Here is a 17206-nt window from a genome sequence, read left to right on the forward strand (position 1 = left end):
TCTTTATTGTTTTATTTTCTAATTCTTTAATCAACTTCTCACTGCCTTTTAATGCCACAATTGAAAGCCGTACATTCAGATCGGTGCAACCTAGGTAAACCTTGGGAGCCGTATCCAGACTCCACACTGTGGGTTTTTTTGGGCACTGGATCCTGCATGGACCTCGACCCTTAATGCAACGCGTGTAGTCAGCCACAGGGTGCTATTACAGGCCCAGGGCAATGGTCCGTCCCTATGATGAAACCCAGGACCTGAAGATCCCATCAGGGATATACCCACTGAGGGGGGGGGGGCGCAAAACCTGGTCTTTATATACAGTCCAGTGTCATAGACAAATAAGACAGTGTCACCCTGTATGCATCAGACCATTACTGTTAAAGACCTGGGCTGTATTTGAATTCACTATGGTGTAAATTTTCCAAATTTGGCACTAAAATGCAACCACTGAGAGCTTTGTCTTTGGTGGTTGACCTGGTGTTCACACCACGGGTCGCACATTTTACCACCACTTCCTCTTAGAGCCCTTGTAAGGTAATCGGGCACTTCCTTCCACTCTCTTGATATGAGGGTTCACCACAGGGTGGTCTACAACCTGGGATACTGTATTTAAACTCTGAACACACCTACTTTATATTCGGCACCCTACTCCATGAGTACCCCACATGGGAATACCCTCACACAGCTTTGGTATAATCAGGCAAAAGTGAGCCACTGCAAAACCACAGGCAAACATTCACTCTATCGAAGGTCCACACAACACTGAATCTGTGCTAATAAGCCCCTTGCACCAGAGCAAGGACTGACTCTAACATGCAATGGTCTTTGCATGCAATTCTAACTCAATTTCAAAGATACAAGAAGTGGCCTATTTGACAAAAACAGATTTTTCTGAATCTACGTCACGGTTCCTCAGATAGCTAACAGCCTTAATCAACCCCCTTTGCCCAGGGCTCAAAAATGCCACACCTTTTCTTCTCCCATTTCTCTACCGTAGTCAGATCCCGATATGTCTGCCCTAGACAAGGCAGACACAGAAAGGGAGGAATGAGGACATTGAGGCAGTGTTTGGAGAAACCTGCCGAACATTTGCTTGCTAATGTGGAACACCTCACTGCTGCCATCCACAAAAGCCTTGGCGTTGTGTTGCAACTTCATACTCCTTCTCTTCTGGGTACAAAGAGACCTGTAAAAACTTTCAAAACATTCCTGTTAATGAACAGATGATGTGCAATCTATGATGATTGGGTCACTCCAGAAAGGATTTTTACACCTCCCAAAATCTTTTTCAAACTCTAGCCAGTGGGAAAAAAAAGTTCCAAAAGAAGTGAACTGTCCCTGTAGTTGGTCCTGACATCTCAGTTTTAAACATCTCACTGGTTTTCACTCTTTCAAAGATTCTGCAGATAGAAAGTTTGAGATGCTCTTAAAGACTTACTTTACACTTGCAGGCCCAGCCTGGCAGCCTGCTCTCACTGCAATTTCAGTATGTCACACTGCAGCTAACTGGACAAAGGCCATAAACAACCAACATGACCCTTCTTTCCAGGATTATACTTTTAACAGTGCAATTACAGCAAGGAATAGGGGGGGGGGGGGAGGAATGTCTGTTATAGTTTGGTTTCTTCTGGGTCACAGACGTCCCAGACCTGTGGCTTCAATTGGTGGTTTCAAAGGGTTACAAAATATAGTTCAAAACCTTTCAGATTTGCAGAATGCCCTGAACCATCTATTGTCTCAGGGAGTAGTTGTGCCATTAACTCCACAAGACAGGTTCAAAAGATTTAATTCATACCTGTTTATGGTACAAATATGTAAAAAATGCCTTCAAATTCCAAAAATCTGCAAGGTTGGTAATTTGCTATCCTGAGACCAGGGGCCATCCAAGGTGTCTATCTGTATGTGCTTTGCAGTAGCCAACAATAATTTTCAGTTTGTCGCACTGCCCTTCTGCTTTCAGAGTATTCGCAAAGGTCCCAGCACCTCATCTTGCCCTTCTCAAACCTCAGGGCATCCAGGCCACAGACTATCTAGACAGCCTTCTACTAAAGGATTTATCGCCCATCTAACTGTCAGCAAAGGTCCACAGGACAATACAGATGCTCCAGGCTTACAAGGTTGTGTGATCAATTAAAAAAAAAAAACTGCTTTCCAGAGTTCTCTTCGCCTGGAGTACTTGGGTCTTGGCCTGGACACATCCTGAGCAAAGGTTTTTCTTTCCAAAAAAGAAAATTCTTTGTCTCAGAACCCACGCTTGAGAATTAAGATCAAAGTGACATCCTACAATGAAATTCTTCATGCGAGTTCCAGACCTCATAGTAGCCTCCTTTTGACGCTATACCATTTGCCCATTTTCATTCAAGAGCTATATTCTACAACATCTTGTCAACCTGAAACTGGTATACTCCTTATCCTGACATACCCATGCTTTTGTTCAGCCATCAAGGGACTCCTTATGTTGGTGGATTTCATGCTCAGCCTTAAAAATAAGGAGGCCTTTTCCCTCCCTATCACCAGTGATAGTATGAACAACAAATGATGCCCATCTTTCAGGCTGGGAAGAAGTGTTTCAATCCCTCAGGGTCCAGGGAACATGGTCACCAGTGGAAACCAAGTTCCCCATCAACATTCTGGAGCACAGAGTAGTTAAGTTGGCTCTGCAACTTTGAACCTCCCTTCTTCATGGACACCCAGTCAGGGTGCAGTCGGACAATGCCAAATAATCTCTTGGATGGAAAGCACTGTTAAATGATTTCTGTAGTCCATATCCTAGGTGTGGAAAGCAGACTACCTCAACCACCACCGCTTGGATCAAGAGGAATGGGCCTTTTACCCAGACATCCTCAATCTGATATGTCAAAAATAGGGCAATCTAAATGTAGACAGTTTAGTTGTTAAAATCAACAACAAACTTCCCCTGCTATAGCCAGGACCATTGATCCTCTAGCCCTAACCTCAGATGCCTTGATAATTCCCTGTTCTCAGTTTAGACTAGCCTACACCCTCCAGTATGAATTATGTCTTGTCTGCTCAAAAAGATTAAGCAAGAGAGGAAACCGGTGATTCAAATTGCACCTAACTGGCCCAGAGTCTTCTAGCAGACGATCCCTGGCTGTTTCCCAACAGGCACGATCTGCTATCTCAAGGCCCTCTATTCTAACCTTGCTTCACAGTTTAACTATAACAGGATGGCTATTGAAGCATGGGTCTTAAAATATAGAGGGTCCCTGAGTCTGTTATTCCTACCTTGCTAATGGCAAGAAAAACCACATCCAGGAAGATCTACTACCATACCCGGAAATCCTTTTTTGCCTGGTGTGAACACAGGCACATCAAGCTCAGAAATTTGTGCCTCACATTCTGGCCTTTCTACAATCAGGTCTTGACCAGAACTTAGACTTAAGCACTCTAAAGGGAGAGATCCCAGCCTTGTCCATGATCTTTACCAGGCCTCTGGCTTTACTCTCTTTTGTAAAAACTTTTCTTTGTGTATCATGCATTAGACCCCCCCCCCCCTTAAAGCACCCTGTGCTCCCTTGGGATTTCAACTTGGTTCTCTCTGCCCTTCAGAAACCACACTTTGAAACCCATCAGGGATATTCCCTTAGAAGATCTAAGATCTCACTGGTAAAGTAGCCTTTTTGGTTACTAGCACATCTGTGTCTGATTTGGTGGCTTTCTCCTGTAAGGAGCGGTTCCTCATACTTCACAAAGACAGTTGTCGTTTGCCCTAAGACCATCATTTCTTCCTAAGGTGGTATCAGTCTTCCACCTCAACAGCGACATAGTCTGACCATCTTTATGACCCGCTCCAAAGCATCCAAAGGAAATCTCTCATCATTGTCTGGAGCTGGTCAATGCCAATTAGTCTACCTCAAAGCTACAGCGTCAATTAAACAGAAGGATTCCCTATTTGTTGTGTCCTCAGGACCTTGCAAGGGACTTCCTGCTTCCAAGTCCACCATCACAAGATGGATAAGAATTCTTACTGCTAGAGCTTACACTCCTGCTGTGCTTTCACTCGCCCATTTCGCCAAATAGATGGGAGCTTCCTGAGCATTTTGGCACCAGGCCCCTGTAGCCCAGCTGGGTATGGATCCCACCTGGTCCTCTGTTCATACTTTGTTAAAGTTCTACCAGATGGATGTCCAATCTACTGCAAATGCATCTTTCCGCTGCAAAGTTCTTGCAGCTGCACTTCTAAAGTTGGGTCTGTTGTTGTTGTCCCTTGTTATTGGGCCTGTTGGCACAGCTCTGTTTTGCTTAGTTGTCACTCACCCTTCTCATTCATTGATTTAGGATGTCCTATGGTCTATGAATACTTTGCCTGTGTCCTGTACTGTATGATTAGGATAATAGTAATTTTGATTTATCTGTAAACTCTTCATCTTAAAGTACAGTACAGGGCGGCATTGCTTGCTACAGTTGAGGACTCTGAGTGGTGTCTGGTTAAGGGGAGGTGCCCAAGGAAAGTGTCTCTAAAAGCTTGCTAATGTCTAATCATCTGAAGGTATAAGCCTTATAACCCAGGGTCTATGAATAATTTTCCAGTTTCTTGTACTGTACTCCTAAGATGGAATTTACAGGTAAGTCAAAATTCCTTTTATTTCTTCTCTCCTAGAAGAGCGAAAAAAGTGTCTCCAATGGTCAGAGGTGCTCGTTATTTCTGGAGGAGATTTTGCCGCTTATGTCAATGGTACCAATCCCTCACTCCCCATGTGGAAGATTGACTGATGGGAATAAGGATCCATCATTATCGTAGCAGTTAATTTTAGGCCTGATCAATTCAGATGAATACAGCATACAGTTAGGGACCTTTTAGACTTGTGGTTGGCGAGGGAAGAGGCGTAAGATGTTACAAACTGTTGGTTGAGATACATTTTTAGTGTCCTTTTTAGCTCCAAAGGCAGCAAACTGGGGTGTTTACATTTAACAGTTGTGATGCTTTGCTTTGCCCCTGCAGCAAAAACTGTTGCTTCTCATTTAAGTGAATGGGGAAGTACCACAAACACTATGCGGCCATATGCAATGCACACAGTTGCACCACATTGGTGCAGGAATTGGTGTTAAAGCAGGTGGTGAGGAGACTAAACTTGGCCTTATTGATAAGGCTGGTGATTAGTGTGCAGAACTATAAAGCTGCAGATATCAGCATTGTATTGTTTTTGCCTATAAGATATTAGCCTCTCATACACAGGCAGCAAATTATTTTTATAAACGATGTGTCATGTTCTTGCAGACTACCAAGTACAGTGTACACTACAGTGTACGTAACATAACATGGTGTCTATTTTTTTAATAAACCCAATACATTAAAATGCACAAAACAAATGCAATAAATTACTAAAACTCTAGCCGTTAAAGGCAACATGCCCACATTCAATTGTGTGATCTCTGTACCCCACAGACTTCTTGGCTACTTATTCAGTTTGCAGATAGTGTAATAGTTAGGGAGTTTTGTCTCAAATACTCTTTTGTTTGCAGTTGGCTAGGGATTACCTAATCCACATTCAAGCATATGAAGCCGTTTTGAGTGACATGAGGTCTTTATGATTGCTCCATAGATAAAAGCATGCACGTAGCCATAGATGCATGTTTAGCCATGTGCCAGCTGGTACAGATCTCGCCTACATATCCAACAACCCTTTTATATCTGTAAACAGCGCAATAATTCAAGGCGTTGTATAATGCCTGTTAGCATAATATATATAGAATGTACATAACTAAGCAGGTGATTATGTGAGAAATTCCTCACTCCCGAGGTCCTGGAGAGATTCTTCTACAGAAGAGCCCCTTTTGGTGTATGGGTCACTGTTAAAGATTAATGATTTTGAAGATGGTTTTGTGTGCTCATGTAGCATCTTCATGGTAATGTGGTAGACTGGGTTCTATTTCAATCCTCTGCACTTGGACAGTACTGATCTTTAATCAGTAAGGTAGTATAAAAGTTCATTCCTCAGAGCATCCCTGCTAACTGATGTGCAGTATCCTAAGGCGAGAGTGATGACTGGAGTAAATAGAATCTGCACTAATGAATCAGTTATATATTGATGGAAGATGGGTTGATAACTATGGGTATTTTATGTATGTCCAGAGCACCTCTGTTTATGGGCATCTATATTTATGTATAGAAAACCCCCAAACACAATCTGTACCCCTTTACCAATCCCCAATATAAGGACTATAGCATTCATGTTCTTTCCCCATTACATTTTAATATTATAACATACTGGCCTTAACTGGTGGTTTTCTGCATCCAGGAAATGAATGAGGATCATAGCACGCCCAAGAAAGAAAAACAGGAACGCATATCAAAGCATAAAGAGAACCTCCAGCACACTCAGGCTGAGGAAGAAGCTCAACTCCTTGGCCAACAGAGACTGTACTATGAGAAAAACTGCCGACTCTTCAAGAGGAAGATAATGATCAAAAGGCATGAAGTTGAGCAGCAGCACATCCGTGAGGTATTATTTTGCTTTCAATTTAATGCATTTCTGCATATTTCTCAGTAGACTTAATGTTAATAACTTGATTACATTCTCTTAAGACTGATGTGTACATTGATGTTTATATAAGCTGGATACCTATTCAGTTTGGAATTTTCCAAAGATTAAAATTGTTCTGCTAGCATCTTAGACTGGTTGTGTCTGTTAGCATATTTATCTAATGATGCCTTTGCATGAATGGCGTACCACATGAACTGGATATAGTATATGCAATTTTAGAAGTCTGCAGTAGTCAAAATTAATAAACTGAAATGTGCTACCAGAAGATAAATCATTAAGTGGCCTATAGCTTACGTCAAAGACCACAAGTACACTCCCAACCTTTCCCCTGCAGGTTACCTGATTTGTACGTGACCTTATTGGCTTCTGTGCCATCACCCACAGAGACTTTGTCCGATTCTAAATCACTTCAGTCTTTGATGAGCTTGCTCATCACTTCCAAATAAAGGCCCCACTCCCCAAAAGGCCCCATTCACATGTAAGCATTTTAAAGCTCCAAAATGCTCAACATACAAAATCCCATGTATTACGATGGTATCTGTTCACATATAAGCACTCAGATGCTTGAAGCTTAAAAAGCTACATGAGTTACTTTTGAGGTAGATTTAGGCATTTATGGCCCCATAGACTTCAATGGGAACACCTGAAAACACATGAATCAAGCTTTTTTTCCCAGGTGTGTGTCGGGCATTTTTGAGTCTGTAAGAACTGGTCTCCTCCCCCTTAGTTTGAATACATATGTAAAATGTTTAAAATTTGCTTCTAAAATGCTCAAATACATATGAAAAATTGCTCAAAAACTCCTGAAAGTTGCTTTGCTCAGATGTGAATTCAGCCTTAGAGACTGTTTTGGCTCTTATTAATCTGGTGCAATTCACTCTGAAACTAGAGCCTCTACCAGTGTCGTATCCAGTCTTGGTTCCCTAAGGCCACATTCACGCTTGACATTTCCGTAACGAATGAGAGAGCACACAGGAAATTTTATGTTTTGCCACGTGTTTTGAAAACGCGCTGCAAATGTGTTAACTGTTAATGGTGCCCCAAACGCAGTTAGAAGACACGCGTTTTGTCATGCTACAAACGCACAACACTCCATGCCAACAAAAGTTCTGGAGCTTCTTTGCCACACTTGTTGCAAGTAGGGCTGCCGCATGCGCTACGTGAACTGTGAATGGGGCCTAAAAGCGCTAATGAACCCCTATATAAGCCCACTGAAATGACTAGCCTCAGGTGATGCATTAAAATCTCCTACATAATGTTGTACCTGTTTATCTGCAGCCTTCTCTCCTCCACAGCATTCCAAAATACATAATTTAGATCATTTTTCTCGGCTTCTGGGAGGCAGGGGGTGGGGATCTAATGTTGCAGAGCACAGGCCCCTGGCACTCTACACAGTTTCACTGGGAAACATGCACATCTGAGGCTCTCAATTCCCCTGGTGTGTGCTTGGGGAGGAGGGGGGTGTCTTTATTCAAACCCAGAATGTGTGCATGGAATTTACCAAGTCTGTCATTACCTCCTTTCACTAAGGAGACTTTCTGGCTTTTGTGAACATCAAGGACGTATACATGCTATGTCCCATCTTCCCACACATGGTTTCTTATGGTTCGATGTGGGGACCTTACATTATTTGTGGCCCGCCATTTAACTTTTCATTTGCACCGCTGTGTATTACTTAGAGTACCTCCCTGTTGAGGGAACAGTCAGTGTTGACTTTGTTCATTAAAATTAGAAGAAAAGAGGTTTAATCATAAACTACATAGAGGGTTCTTTACTTTAAGAGTGGCAAGGATGTGGAATTCCCTTCCACAGACGGTGGTTTCAGCGGGGGGCATAGATACTTTCAAAAGACTATTAGATAAGCACCTGAACGACCACAACATACAGGAATATACAAGGTAATACTGACATATAATCACACACTTAGCTTGGACTTGTGTCTTTTTTCAACCTCACCTACAACTCTGTAACTTAGTCCTTGGTGTTGGATGTATCCTGAACCATCAGAAATCGTCGCCATAAAATGATTTTGATGTTTGGATTATGTGGGTCTATTCTTTTTTTTTTTTTTAAACAATCAGGAGTGCTTTATTGAAAACAATAGTAGTTCATACAAATTGAATACACAAGTACAGGCGTATATAATCACAGTACAATACATCAGCTGAGTTGTATCTTGTATCACTTGGCCACCATCCATACTACTTATACTTATCATTACATTACAAAACAACATGTGTATTACACGTCAGTTCATGGTATCTGCAGCCACTTGTCACGTGATAATGGATATATAGGAAAGTAAAAATCAAAAGAAAAGAGTAAATTTGACCCGTGGGGGAGGAAGAAGGAGGGGGGGACGAGAAAAAAAAAAGGGGGGGGGGACAGGTCAGGGGGGAAAAACAAGGGGAAGCGGAGAACCAAGCCAACCACACCCATACACCTGATTAGTAATACCCTTTATCCACCCGGCCGGGAGGGAGAAAACTTCAGTGCCTCCAACTGTGGTTACTAATTTATCCAGGATGCCCACACTTTCTCAAACTTCCAGGGGCATCCCCTGTTAATATAGGTCCATTTGTATAGGGGTAGGGCCGCAATGACCTTTTCTTCCCACGTCGATATATTGGGGAGGGATGAGGAGGACCATCTACAAAGAATCTCCTTCCTGGCATAAAAGAAAAGATAGGAGATCAGGAGTTTACTATGATGTGGCCTCTGTTCATCCTCATGAATGCCCAGCAGGGCCAACTCCGGTGTTCTTGGGACCTCCAGCTCCAGCCTAACATTAAGTTGTTCATAAATTTCTGACCAGAATTTTGTAAGAGCTGGACACTCCCAGAACATGTGCATAAATGTACCCAAATGCATCCTACACCTAGGACAGTGAGGGTCTCTGTTAGAGTACATTTTGGACAAGCGCACTGGAGTAAAGTAGACTCTATGGAGAAATGTTATTTGTGTCAATTTGTCCCCTGCTGCAACCACCAACCTGGGACCTGCCTCCAGACATTCATCCCAATCCTCCCTCTCCAATGTGGGAATATCCCTCTTCCACAACCTCCACAGCCTATCCATTTTGGGGGAATCAGTATTCAGTAGTGTTCCATAGAGTGCAGAGAGAGGCTTCTTCAGATCGCTGCAAGACAAAAGATCTTCCACAGGATCAAATTGCAAAACCGGAGGGTTTGGGAATTGAGCCCTGGCTGTATGGTCAAGCTGGATATAACGAAAATACATCCAACCCAGTAATTCATATGATCTACGAAGTTGGGCAAAGGAGAGCAACACACCCACTGGCATAATATCCCTTAAGGTCTTGATGCCATGTCTTGCCCATATCTGTGGGTCAGGAATGGTTCTAAAATGGGGCAAGTTAGGGTTACCCCATAACGGCTGCACTGGCGACCAGCGCTCCCTCTGAAAAAATCTACGTCTCGCCACGCCCCACACTCGCACCGTTGCCACTGTTGGAGCAGGTAGATCCCCATGAGCCCCTATTCCCCTGTATGCTAGATTTTGTAAGGCCTGCAGGGAGCCCAGGCACGCTGCCTCCAAGCACACCGCCGCATTAGAACGTTTACCCTCGAACCACCAATAGACTGTAACCAGCATCGCCGCCCAATAATATACCCGCAGATCCGGGAGAGCCAGCCCCCCCAAATTAGTTGGTAAGTACAACGTAGATTTTGCTAGACGGGGAACCGAACCATGCCAAATAAAAGAAATTATACACCGTTCCACCTCACGGAAGAATGACACTGGTATCCATGTGGGGCTATTCCTAAAAAAGTATGTAACCTTGGGGAGGATTATCATCTTAAGAATATTTATGCGACCTATTAGGTTTAGGGCAAGGGCGGACCACGATTGGCATTTTTCTCTGATAAGGCGCAGCAGCGGGAGTACATTTTTGTTATAATATTGAGCTGTATCTCTAACCACCCAAGGTATTTAAATTCAGTGACCCATTTTAAAGATGAAGGCCCTGTTCCGGCAGTGGGTTGGCTATCCAGCGGGAAAAGGAGTGATTTGGACCAATTAATTCTAATACCTGAGAAAGTACCAAAGTTGTCAAAGAGTTCCAAGGCGGCGTCCAAGGAGGGGCCGGCATCCTGCAGATAAAGGAGGGCATCGTCCGCATAGAGAGATATTTTCTCTTCTAAGCAGCCAATCCGTAACCCACGAACTGCTCGAGACTCTCTAATAATTATTGCCAACGGCTCTATTGCCAGAGCAAAAAGGCTCAGGGACAGCGGGCATCCCTGACGAGTTCCTCTGTGGAGTGGGAAGAGCTCCGAGACTCTGTTGTTTACACGTACCCTGGCCTTCGGAGCCCGATATAGCATCTGAATCCAGCGTATGAAAACGGGCCCGAAACCAAAGTGTTTCAGCACCCCCCAAAGGTATTCCCACTCCACAGAGTCAAACGCCTTTTCAGCGTCCAAAGAGGCGATCACCCTGCTGCCCGCATTGTCGTGTACGGGACAGATTGATAAAAAGGCGCCTGATATTTATATCAGTGCCCTTACCAGGCATAAAACCAGTTTGGTCACTGTGTATCAATGTAGATATGACTGTAGATAGACGGGTGGCCAAGATTTTTGCCAAAACCTTGGCATCCCCATTAATAAGAGATATGGGTCTACAGGACGCACATTCCTGTGGGTCCTTGCCCGACTTTGGGATGAGGACTATAACAGCCTCCTCCATAGATTCAGGCAACTGTCCCCCCTCCCCAAGCCCAGATAACAGTTTTTTTTAGCCTAGGAGCTAGGAGCTCCATATGCTGGGTGTAGAACTCAGTAGGAAGACCGTCCACCCCCGGAGTCTTCCCACCCTGCAAGCTTCCCATGGCTGCCTGAACCTCCTCCAAGGTAATATCCTCCTCCAGAGACTCCCTGTGGGCCGCAGACAGTGCCGGGAATGGAATTCTATCCAAATAATCCTCCAATTCCACTGGTGTAGTACATGCCCGTGACGTGTACAGATTTTGGAAAAATCTGCAAAAACTAGAGCTGATATCCTCAGGAGATGATACCAACACCCCTTGGGCGTCTCGTATGCCTGCAATATGTGTGGAGCCCCTCGTCCCCCTAGCCAGCCAAGCCAAAAGCTTTCCATTTTTATTGCCAAACTCAAAAACTTTCTGCTTGGAATATAACATGGACTTTTTAGTTTGTTCAGCATTATGTAATTGTAGGTCCCTCAATGCACCCCGCCATGAGTCATGGTTTTCCGCACTAGGAGAGGCAATATACGCCTTCTCCAACTCGGCCACCTCAGCCTCCAACCGCTCCAAGGTTCTAGAAGCCTCTCTCTGCAACGATGCGATGCGAGAAATGTAATCTCCTCTTATCCGGGCCTTAAAGGTGTCCCATAGAATTATATCATTTGAGGAACCCTCATTAGCGTGCCAAAAACTACAGACCGCCTCCGTAATATCCTCCTGCAATCTCTCATCAGTCGCCCAGAAACCAGATAGACGCCACAACCTCAGACCCCTGGATTCAGCCAGTGATAAATTTAGTTGTAATGGAGCATGATCAGAGATTCCCCTCACTAAATGTCTGACCTCCCTCGTCCAGCGCAAAGCATCAGCAGATACAAAGGCCAGGTCTATACGGGAAAGGGAGCGATATGACGTGGAGTGACAGGTGTACTCCCTCTCTGACGGATGAAAGTGGCGCCAAACATCCACCAGAGCAAATGTGTCCGCCCAGGTCTGCAGCTCAGACGAGGAGCCAGGCCCGGGTGCAGTCTGTCCATGTCCCGGGAGGGCACCAAATTAAAATCCCCCAATACAAAAACCTCTCCTGTACCATATCCTAATACAGTCTGCATAATGTCATATAGTATGTGGGCATTGGCCGGGGGGGGGAGATATAAACCTACTATTACCATCTTCTTATCATATACTTGTGCATGTAAAATCACATATCTGCCCCCAGGATCTGTATGTATATCAATTAGCTGAAAGGGAAGAGACCTGCGGACCAAAACACTAACCCCCCTGGCGTAATTGGAGTAAGTAGAATGATACTGGGCTCCGACCCATGCTCTACGGAGACCAAGAATCCTGGATCTAATCAGGTGCGTCTCCTGAAAAATGCATATGTGCGGGAGATTTTTTTTCAGAAAATTAAAGACCAAGGCCCTTTTTACAGCCGAGTTCAAACCTCTCACATTCCAAGAGATAATTGTAATGTTAGACATTATGACTCATGTGATATATTTGTTGCCAGGATCCGCATGTCTCCTCCCCCCGCCAACCAAGTCCATCCGGCGGAGACCCGAGCCAGAAAACCACTGGTTGGGCACAACGCTATGGCGTGTATTACAATCTAGTATAAACAGAGATGCAACAAAGAAAGTGCATACAGGTATATTCATGTTCGTGGCAATAATAAAGTGACTCCAAAAAGAAAAATTAACAGTAAAAACCCCCATATCTGCAACGGCAGACAAACATGCCCCCCTCCCCGCATCCCCCAAAAACGGCGATGCATATTTTCCCCAGAACCCCAACTAGTAGAACTGTTCAAAGGGCGTGAATTTAAGGCAGAGAACGTTCAAAAGTCACCTTAGAGATGCTGGTTAACTATGCTGGTATTGATCTCCTGGTTACCCCAGGGGTACAGTTCTTAGTTGCAAAGAAAACAAAAAGAAAAAACAAGGAAAGAAAAGTTCTAGCATAAATGCGACCTCAGTCAAAACAAGGGCCAGTCTCAAAATATCTGGTCTATTAACCCTCTTTACCGTGCATATCCTGCTCATCGTTCCTTTCCATGAGGCTGTACGGGGGAACTCAGCTAGTACCATCTGGTCTAAGTAGCCCAGCCTCGCTTCCCTCGGTGGCAATGCAGGGTCAGTGGGGAGGTGGGTATATCTATCTCAGGACGCCCTTACTGGCATCCGAGCATTCAGCCTCCAAGTTTTGCCTCACGCTACCCGTATGATAGCACCACTGCCCAACACTACTTAAGTCCGGGTGTCCGCTGTCAGACCTGCAGGGAATTTCAGATTCATGTAGTGCATACCAGTCCAGGCTTTCCGCCCATCCCATCCTTCAGCGTCAGCAAAGACTTCCATATTCTCCCATCCGTGAACAGTACAAGTGCAATGAGGGAGTAGAACCAGTGTATGCCGCCATCTCATAGCAGCCAATCAGTAGGAGTGTCAGCAGTAGCAGGAAGACACATATAGTGCACATAATGGCCATCAGCTATTACAGTTCAGTGTAAAAGAAGGTCAAATAAAATAACAAAAAACAGAAACTGACCAAATAGGTTTCGCTGATGCGGATGGCTCCTTCACTCCTTACCCCCTTCAACGGATGGGAGGCAGGGACTCCAACCAGGCAGCTGCTTCACGAGGTGATGTGAAAAATTTCACTGCTTCTCCATCCTGTACCCTCAATTTAGCTGGAAAAAGGATACTATACTTTATATTTCTTGCCCGAAGCCCCATCTTAACCTGGTCAAAGGATCTTCTTAACTTCTGTGTCTCGAGAGAATAGTCCGGGAAGAACAACAGCTTGCCATTCTGATACTTAACCTCACCCGCTCTTCTAGGCGCCCGAAGAACCTCATCTCGATCTCTGAAGTTCAGCAGACGAAAGATCAGTGTGCGGGGGTTTGAACCAGGCGGGCCAGGAACCGGAGGGATCCGGTGAGCTCTCTCTACCGTGAAATAGGGGGAAAAGTGAGCGTCTGGTAATATGGCTCGCAGGAGCTCCTCCACGAACACCGTCGGGTTTTTTCCCTCCACACCCTCCGGCATACCGACAATCCGGAGGTTGTTCCTCCTATTCCGATTCTCTGCATCGTCGACCCTATATTCCAGACCCTATATCGACCCTATATCGGACCTTTGTTTGGAGGGTGCGGATGGAGACCGTGTGCTCTCCCACAGCATCTTCGGTCTGGCTGATTCTCTGTTCCGTCTCCGATACCCTCGAGCGGAGCTTATCGATGTCCTGTCGTATCAGACCGACATCCAGCTGCACCGCCTCGATCTTGTTGGTTAGTGCCGCCTGACAAGAGGCGATCGCCGCCATCACCTCCTGGAATCCCAGCTGGCTCTCTGCCGTAGGCTCCTCCACAGCCGTTTGCGACGCCATATTGCGAACTCCTCCCGCCACGTGTATAGGCACTTTCGGCGATGTAGCTTCCTCCATCTGAGGAAAATGAAGCCTTTTTCCCTTGTGTCTCGTCCTGTATGGCATCCGGACTAGGACTAGGGGAGTTTAATGGCAGTAAATTAGTCAGGAGCAGGATATTTTAGATCATATCCAGCAGAGCTATGGTTCCTGCGTCCTCTCAGGTAGCCATCTTGGTCACGCCCCGTGGGTCTATTCTTAGGCCAGAAAGTTTCTTCTGCATGGGGAAATTTCAGACTCTCCAATCTAAGATTTGAGCTTTCCAGTCAAGAAGACGTCCAACTCTCCACTTTTGCATAGGAGTCTTGGGCCTGATGGTAGCCTCCTTGAGGCCAGTCCCATTTTGCCCAATTTCACTCCAGACATCTACAACAAAACAAGAGCCAGATCTCACTCTTCTCCTTCTGTTCTGTTACAGAGAACATTTAGCTTTCCACTCCTTGATTAAGACCTTTATACAGGAAGTCTCCCATGTAGCTCCCCCTGTTCGTTCCCTTGTGACTCCATGTGATTTGAATTTAGTTATCTCTGCACTTTCGAAACTGCCGTTTTAACCTGTTAGAGACATTCCACACACAGAGTGGTGTTCCTTGTAGTTATCACGAAGCAAATTATGTAAATAGCAGCTTTATCCTACAGGCAACCCTTGTTTTCTATAGGGACATGTTGGTGAGGCACAGGACTTCTTTCTTGCTTAAGGTAGTCTTTCTGGGTCCATTTCACTAAAATTTAAGTCTCTCACTATTGTCTGGATTTGGTTTGGGGCTGTGTGAGTCTCCTTGCCACAGCTTCTTTTAGGAAGACTGGTTCTCTTTTTGTTATCTCAAATAGACCCCGTAAGGGTGCACTGGCAAGGTGGCTTATGCAGACCATCATCCAAGCTTATGGTCTCAAGGATAGGATTCCTCTCTTCTGCGAAGGCACACTACTAGATCTATGGAAATGGGCGGAAAAACTCTGGACAGCCGCACTTCGAAGAAAGTTTCTTATGCCTTTTATTGTAGACAAGGATCACATAGTACAAACCACAGCAAAGCGATACAGAAAAAAGCTGACACATTTCACACTATCATAAGTACTTACTCATAGATACTTTCTTCGGAGTGCGGCTGTCCAGAGTTTTTCCGCCCATTTCCATTTGCATATGCATTAGCCAGCACCTGGGGCTCTTTGTCTCTCAAGGTGGTGTTTTCTTCTCTACTAGATCTATGATTGTGGTGGTGTTTTCTTCTCTACTAGATCTATGATTGTCTCTTGGGCTTTTCTGGAACAAGCAAAAGGCTGCCACCTGGTCTTCTCTTCATATATTCTCTAAGTTCTACAAGGTGAATGTTACAGGCTCATCTGAAGCCAGTAAGGTTCTTCAGTTAAGGGACACCGGTTCTAATATTAGGAGGGGTTGTCCTGGGCTGGTCAACAGTTTATTCCCCCCTCCAACCCCCCCACCCCCAATGTTCAGTCCTCCTGTAGGCGCCAATATAACTCACACTTCTGTGTCCTTTGTTGGACGCCAACAGAAGGACTTTACTGGCAAGTCAAAATTACATTGTTCTAAGGCACATCTTTTAGTGGTATGACCTTGAATGATAGTATTTTGACTTGATAGTCAAATCCTTCTCTTAAAGTCCAATGAAGGGACAAAGAAGTTTGCTAGTTTTGGAAAAAGATGCTGAAAAGCTAAAACCCCCACACTGTCTCTTTATAGCGCTCTGGCACGAAGTAAAAAAATCTTTACGCGACGGTCCTTTGGTACACTCACTCACAGTGGCTGTGATTTTGTATTTTGATGAAATGGGGGCGGTTGGGTTTTTAGAAGGTTAATGGCTTTAGAGAATGCACTACACATCCTCCAACAGCAGGATTTTTATAGCAAAACTCCAGCCAAAGATATATAAATGCTTAAAGAAAAAAAAAAGAACCTTTTGTAATGATGTGTAAAATGTTCACATTGTCTGTGTCTACGCATTAGTTTGCCAGATACTACTGACAGCGCCAAACTCCGATGCTGTGGGTGGTGAGAGCTGCAGCTCTCATACAGTGAAGCGATTCTTTTGTTTACTCACCCTTTGCTCCCCCTTGTCCATTCACAGAATACCTTGTATTCTGTGAACAGAATACAAAGTGTTTTGTGATGGATAATGGGAGAGGAAAGCGGTAAAAGACAGGATCGCTTCACTGTATGAGTGGCACAGGTCTCGTATCCCCAGTGTCTGCATGGGGGAGCAGAGCGCAATTCCCTAAAGCTCGGAGAAGCCAATGAGTGATTCGGCCCACCAGCACCTATTTAGGCCTCATGCTAAAAAGCTGTAGCTGTAGAATGAGTTTGTATCGTTACTGCAGTAACATTTTTCAGCGTTTTTTTTTTTTTTTTTTTAGCAAAACTATACTCCCACTAAAGCTTATCACTCAAAAAGCTCATAAACGCTAAATAGCCACGTGTCTCAGCATTTTTGAGCTTTTTTCAGAGTTGGAGCGTTTTTACAGCTGAAAAACGCCTCTCAAAACCGACTAGTTCTGGATTTTTTTTTTTTCAGCCAGAAAA

General features: G+C 44.6%; 1 protein-coding gene across 3 annotated transcripts in view; it reads left to right on the forward strand.

The window, feature by feature from the left end:
- TAOK3 (TAO kinase 3) overlaps nt 1-17206 on the forward strand; it is a 433972-nt gene that overhangs the window by 382453 nt on the left and 34313 nt on the right. For all 3 annotated transcript variants that reach the window (XM_073625563.1, XM_073625585.1, XM_073625574.1), the window contains one exon: nt 6258-6461. In XM_073625563.1, coding sequence (XP_073481664.1) covers nt 6258-6461 — 204 coding nt within the window. The remainder of the gene's footprint in view (nt 1-6257; nt 6462-17206) is intronic.

The sequence above is a fragment of the Aquarana catesbeiana genome, linkage group LG01, assembly GCF_042186555.1.
Source record: "Aquarana catesbeiana isolate 2022-GZ linkage group LG01, ASM4218655v1, whole genome shotgun sequence".
In the NCBI taxonomy this organism is placed as follows: Eukaryota; Metazoa; Chordata; class Amphibia; order Anura; family Ranidae; genus Aquarana; species Aquarana catesbeiana.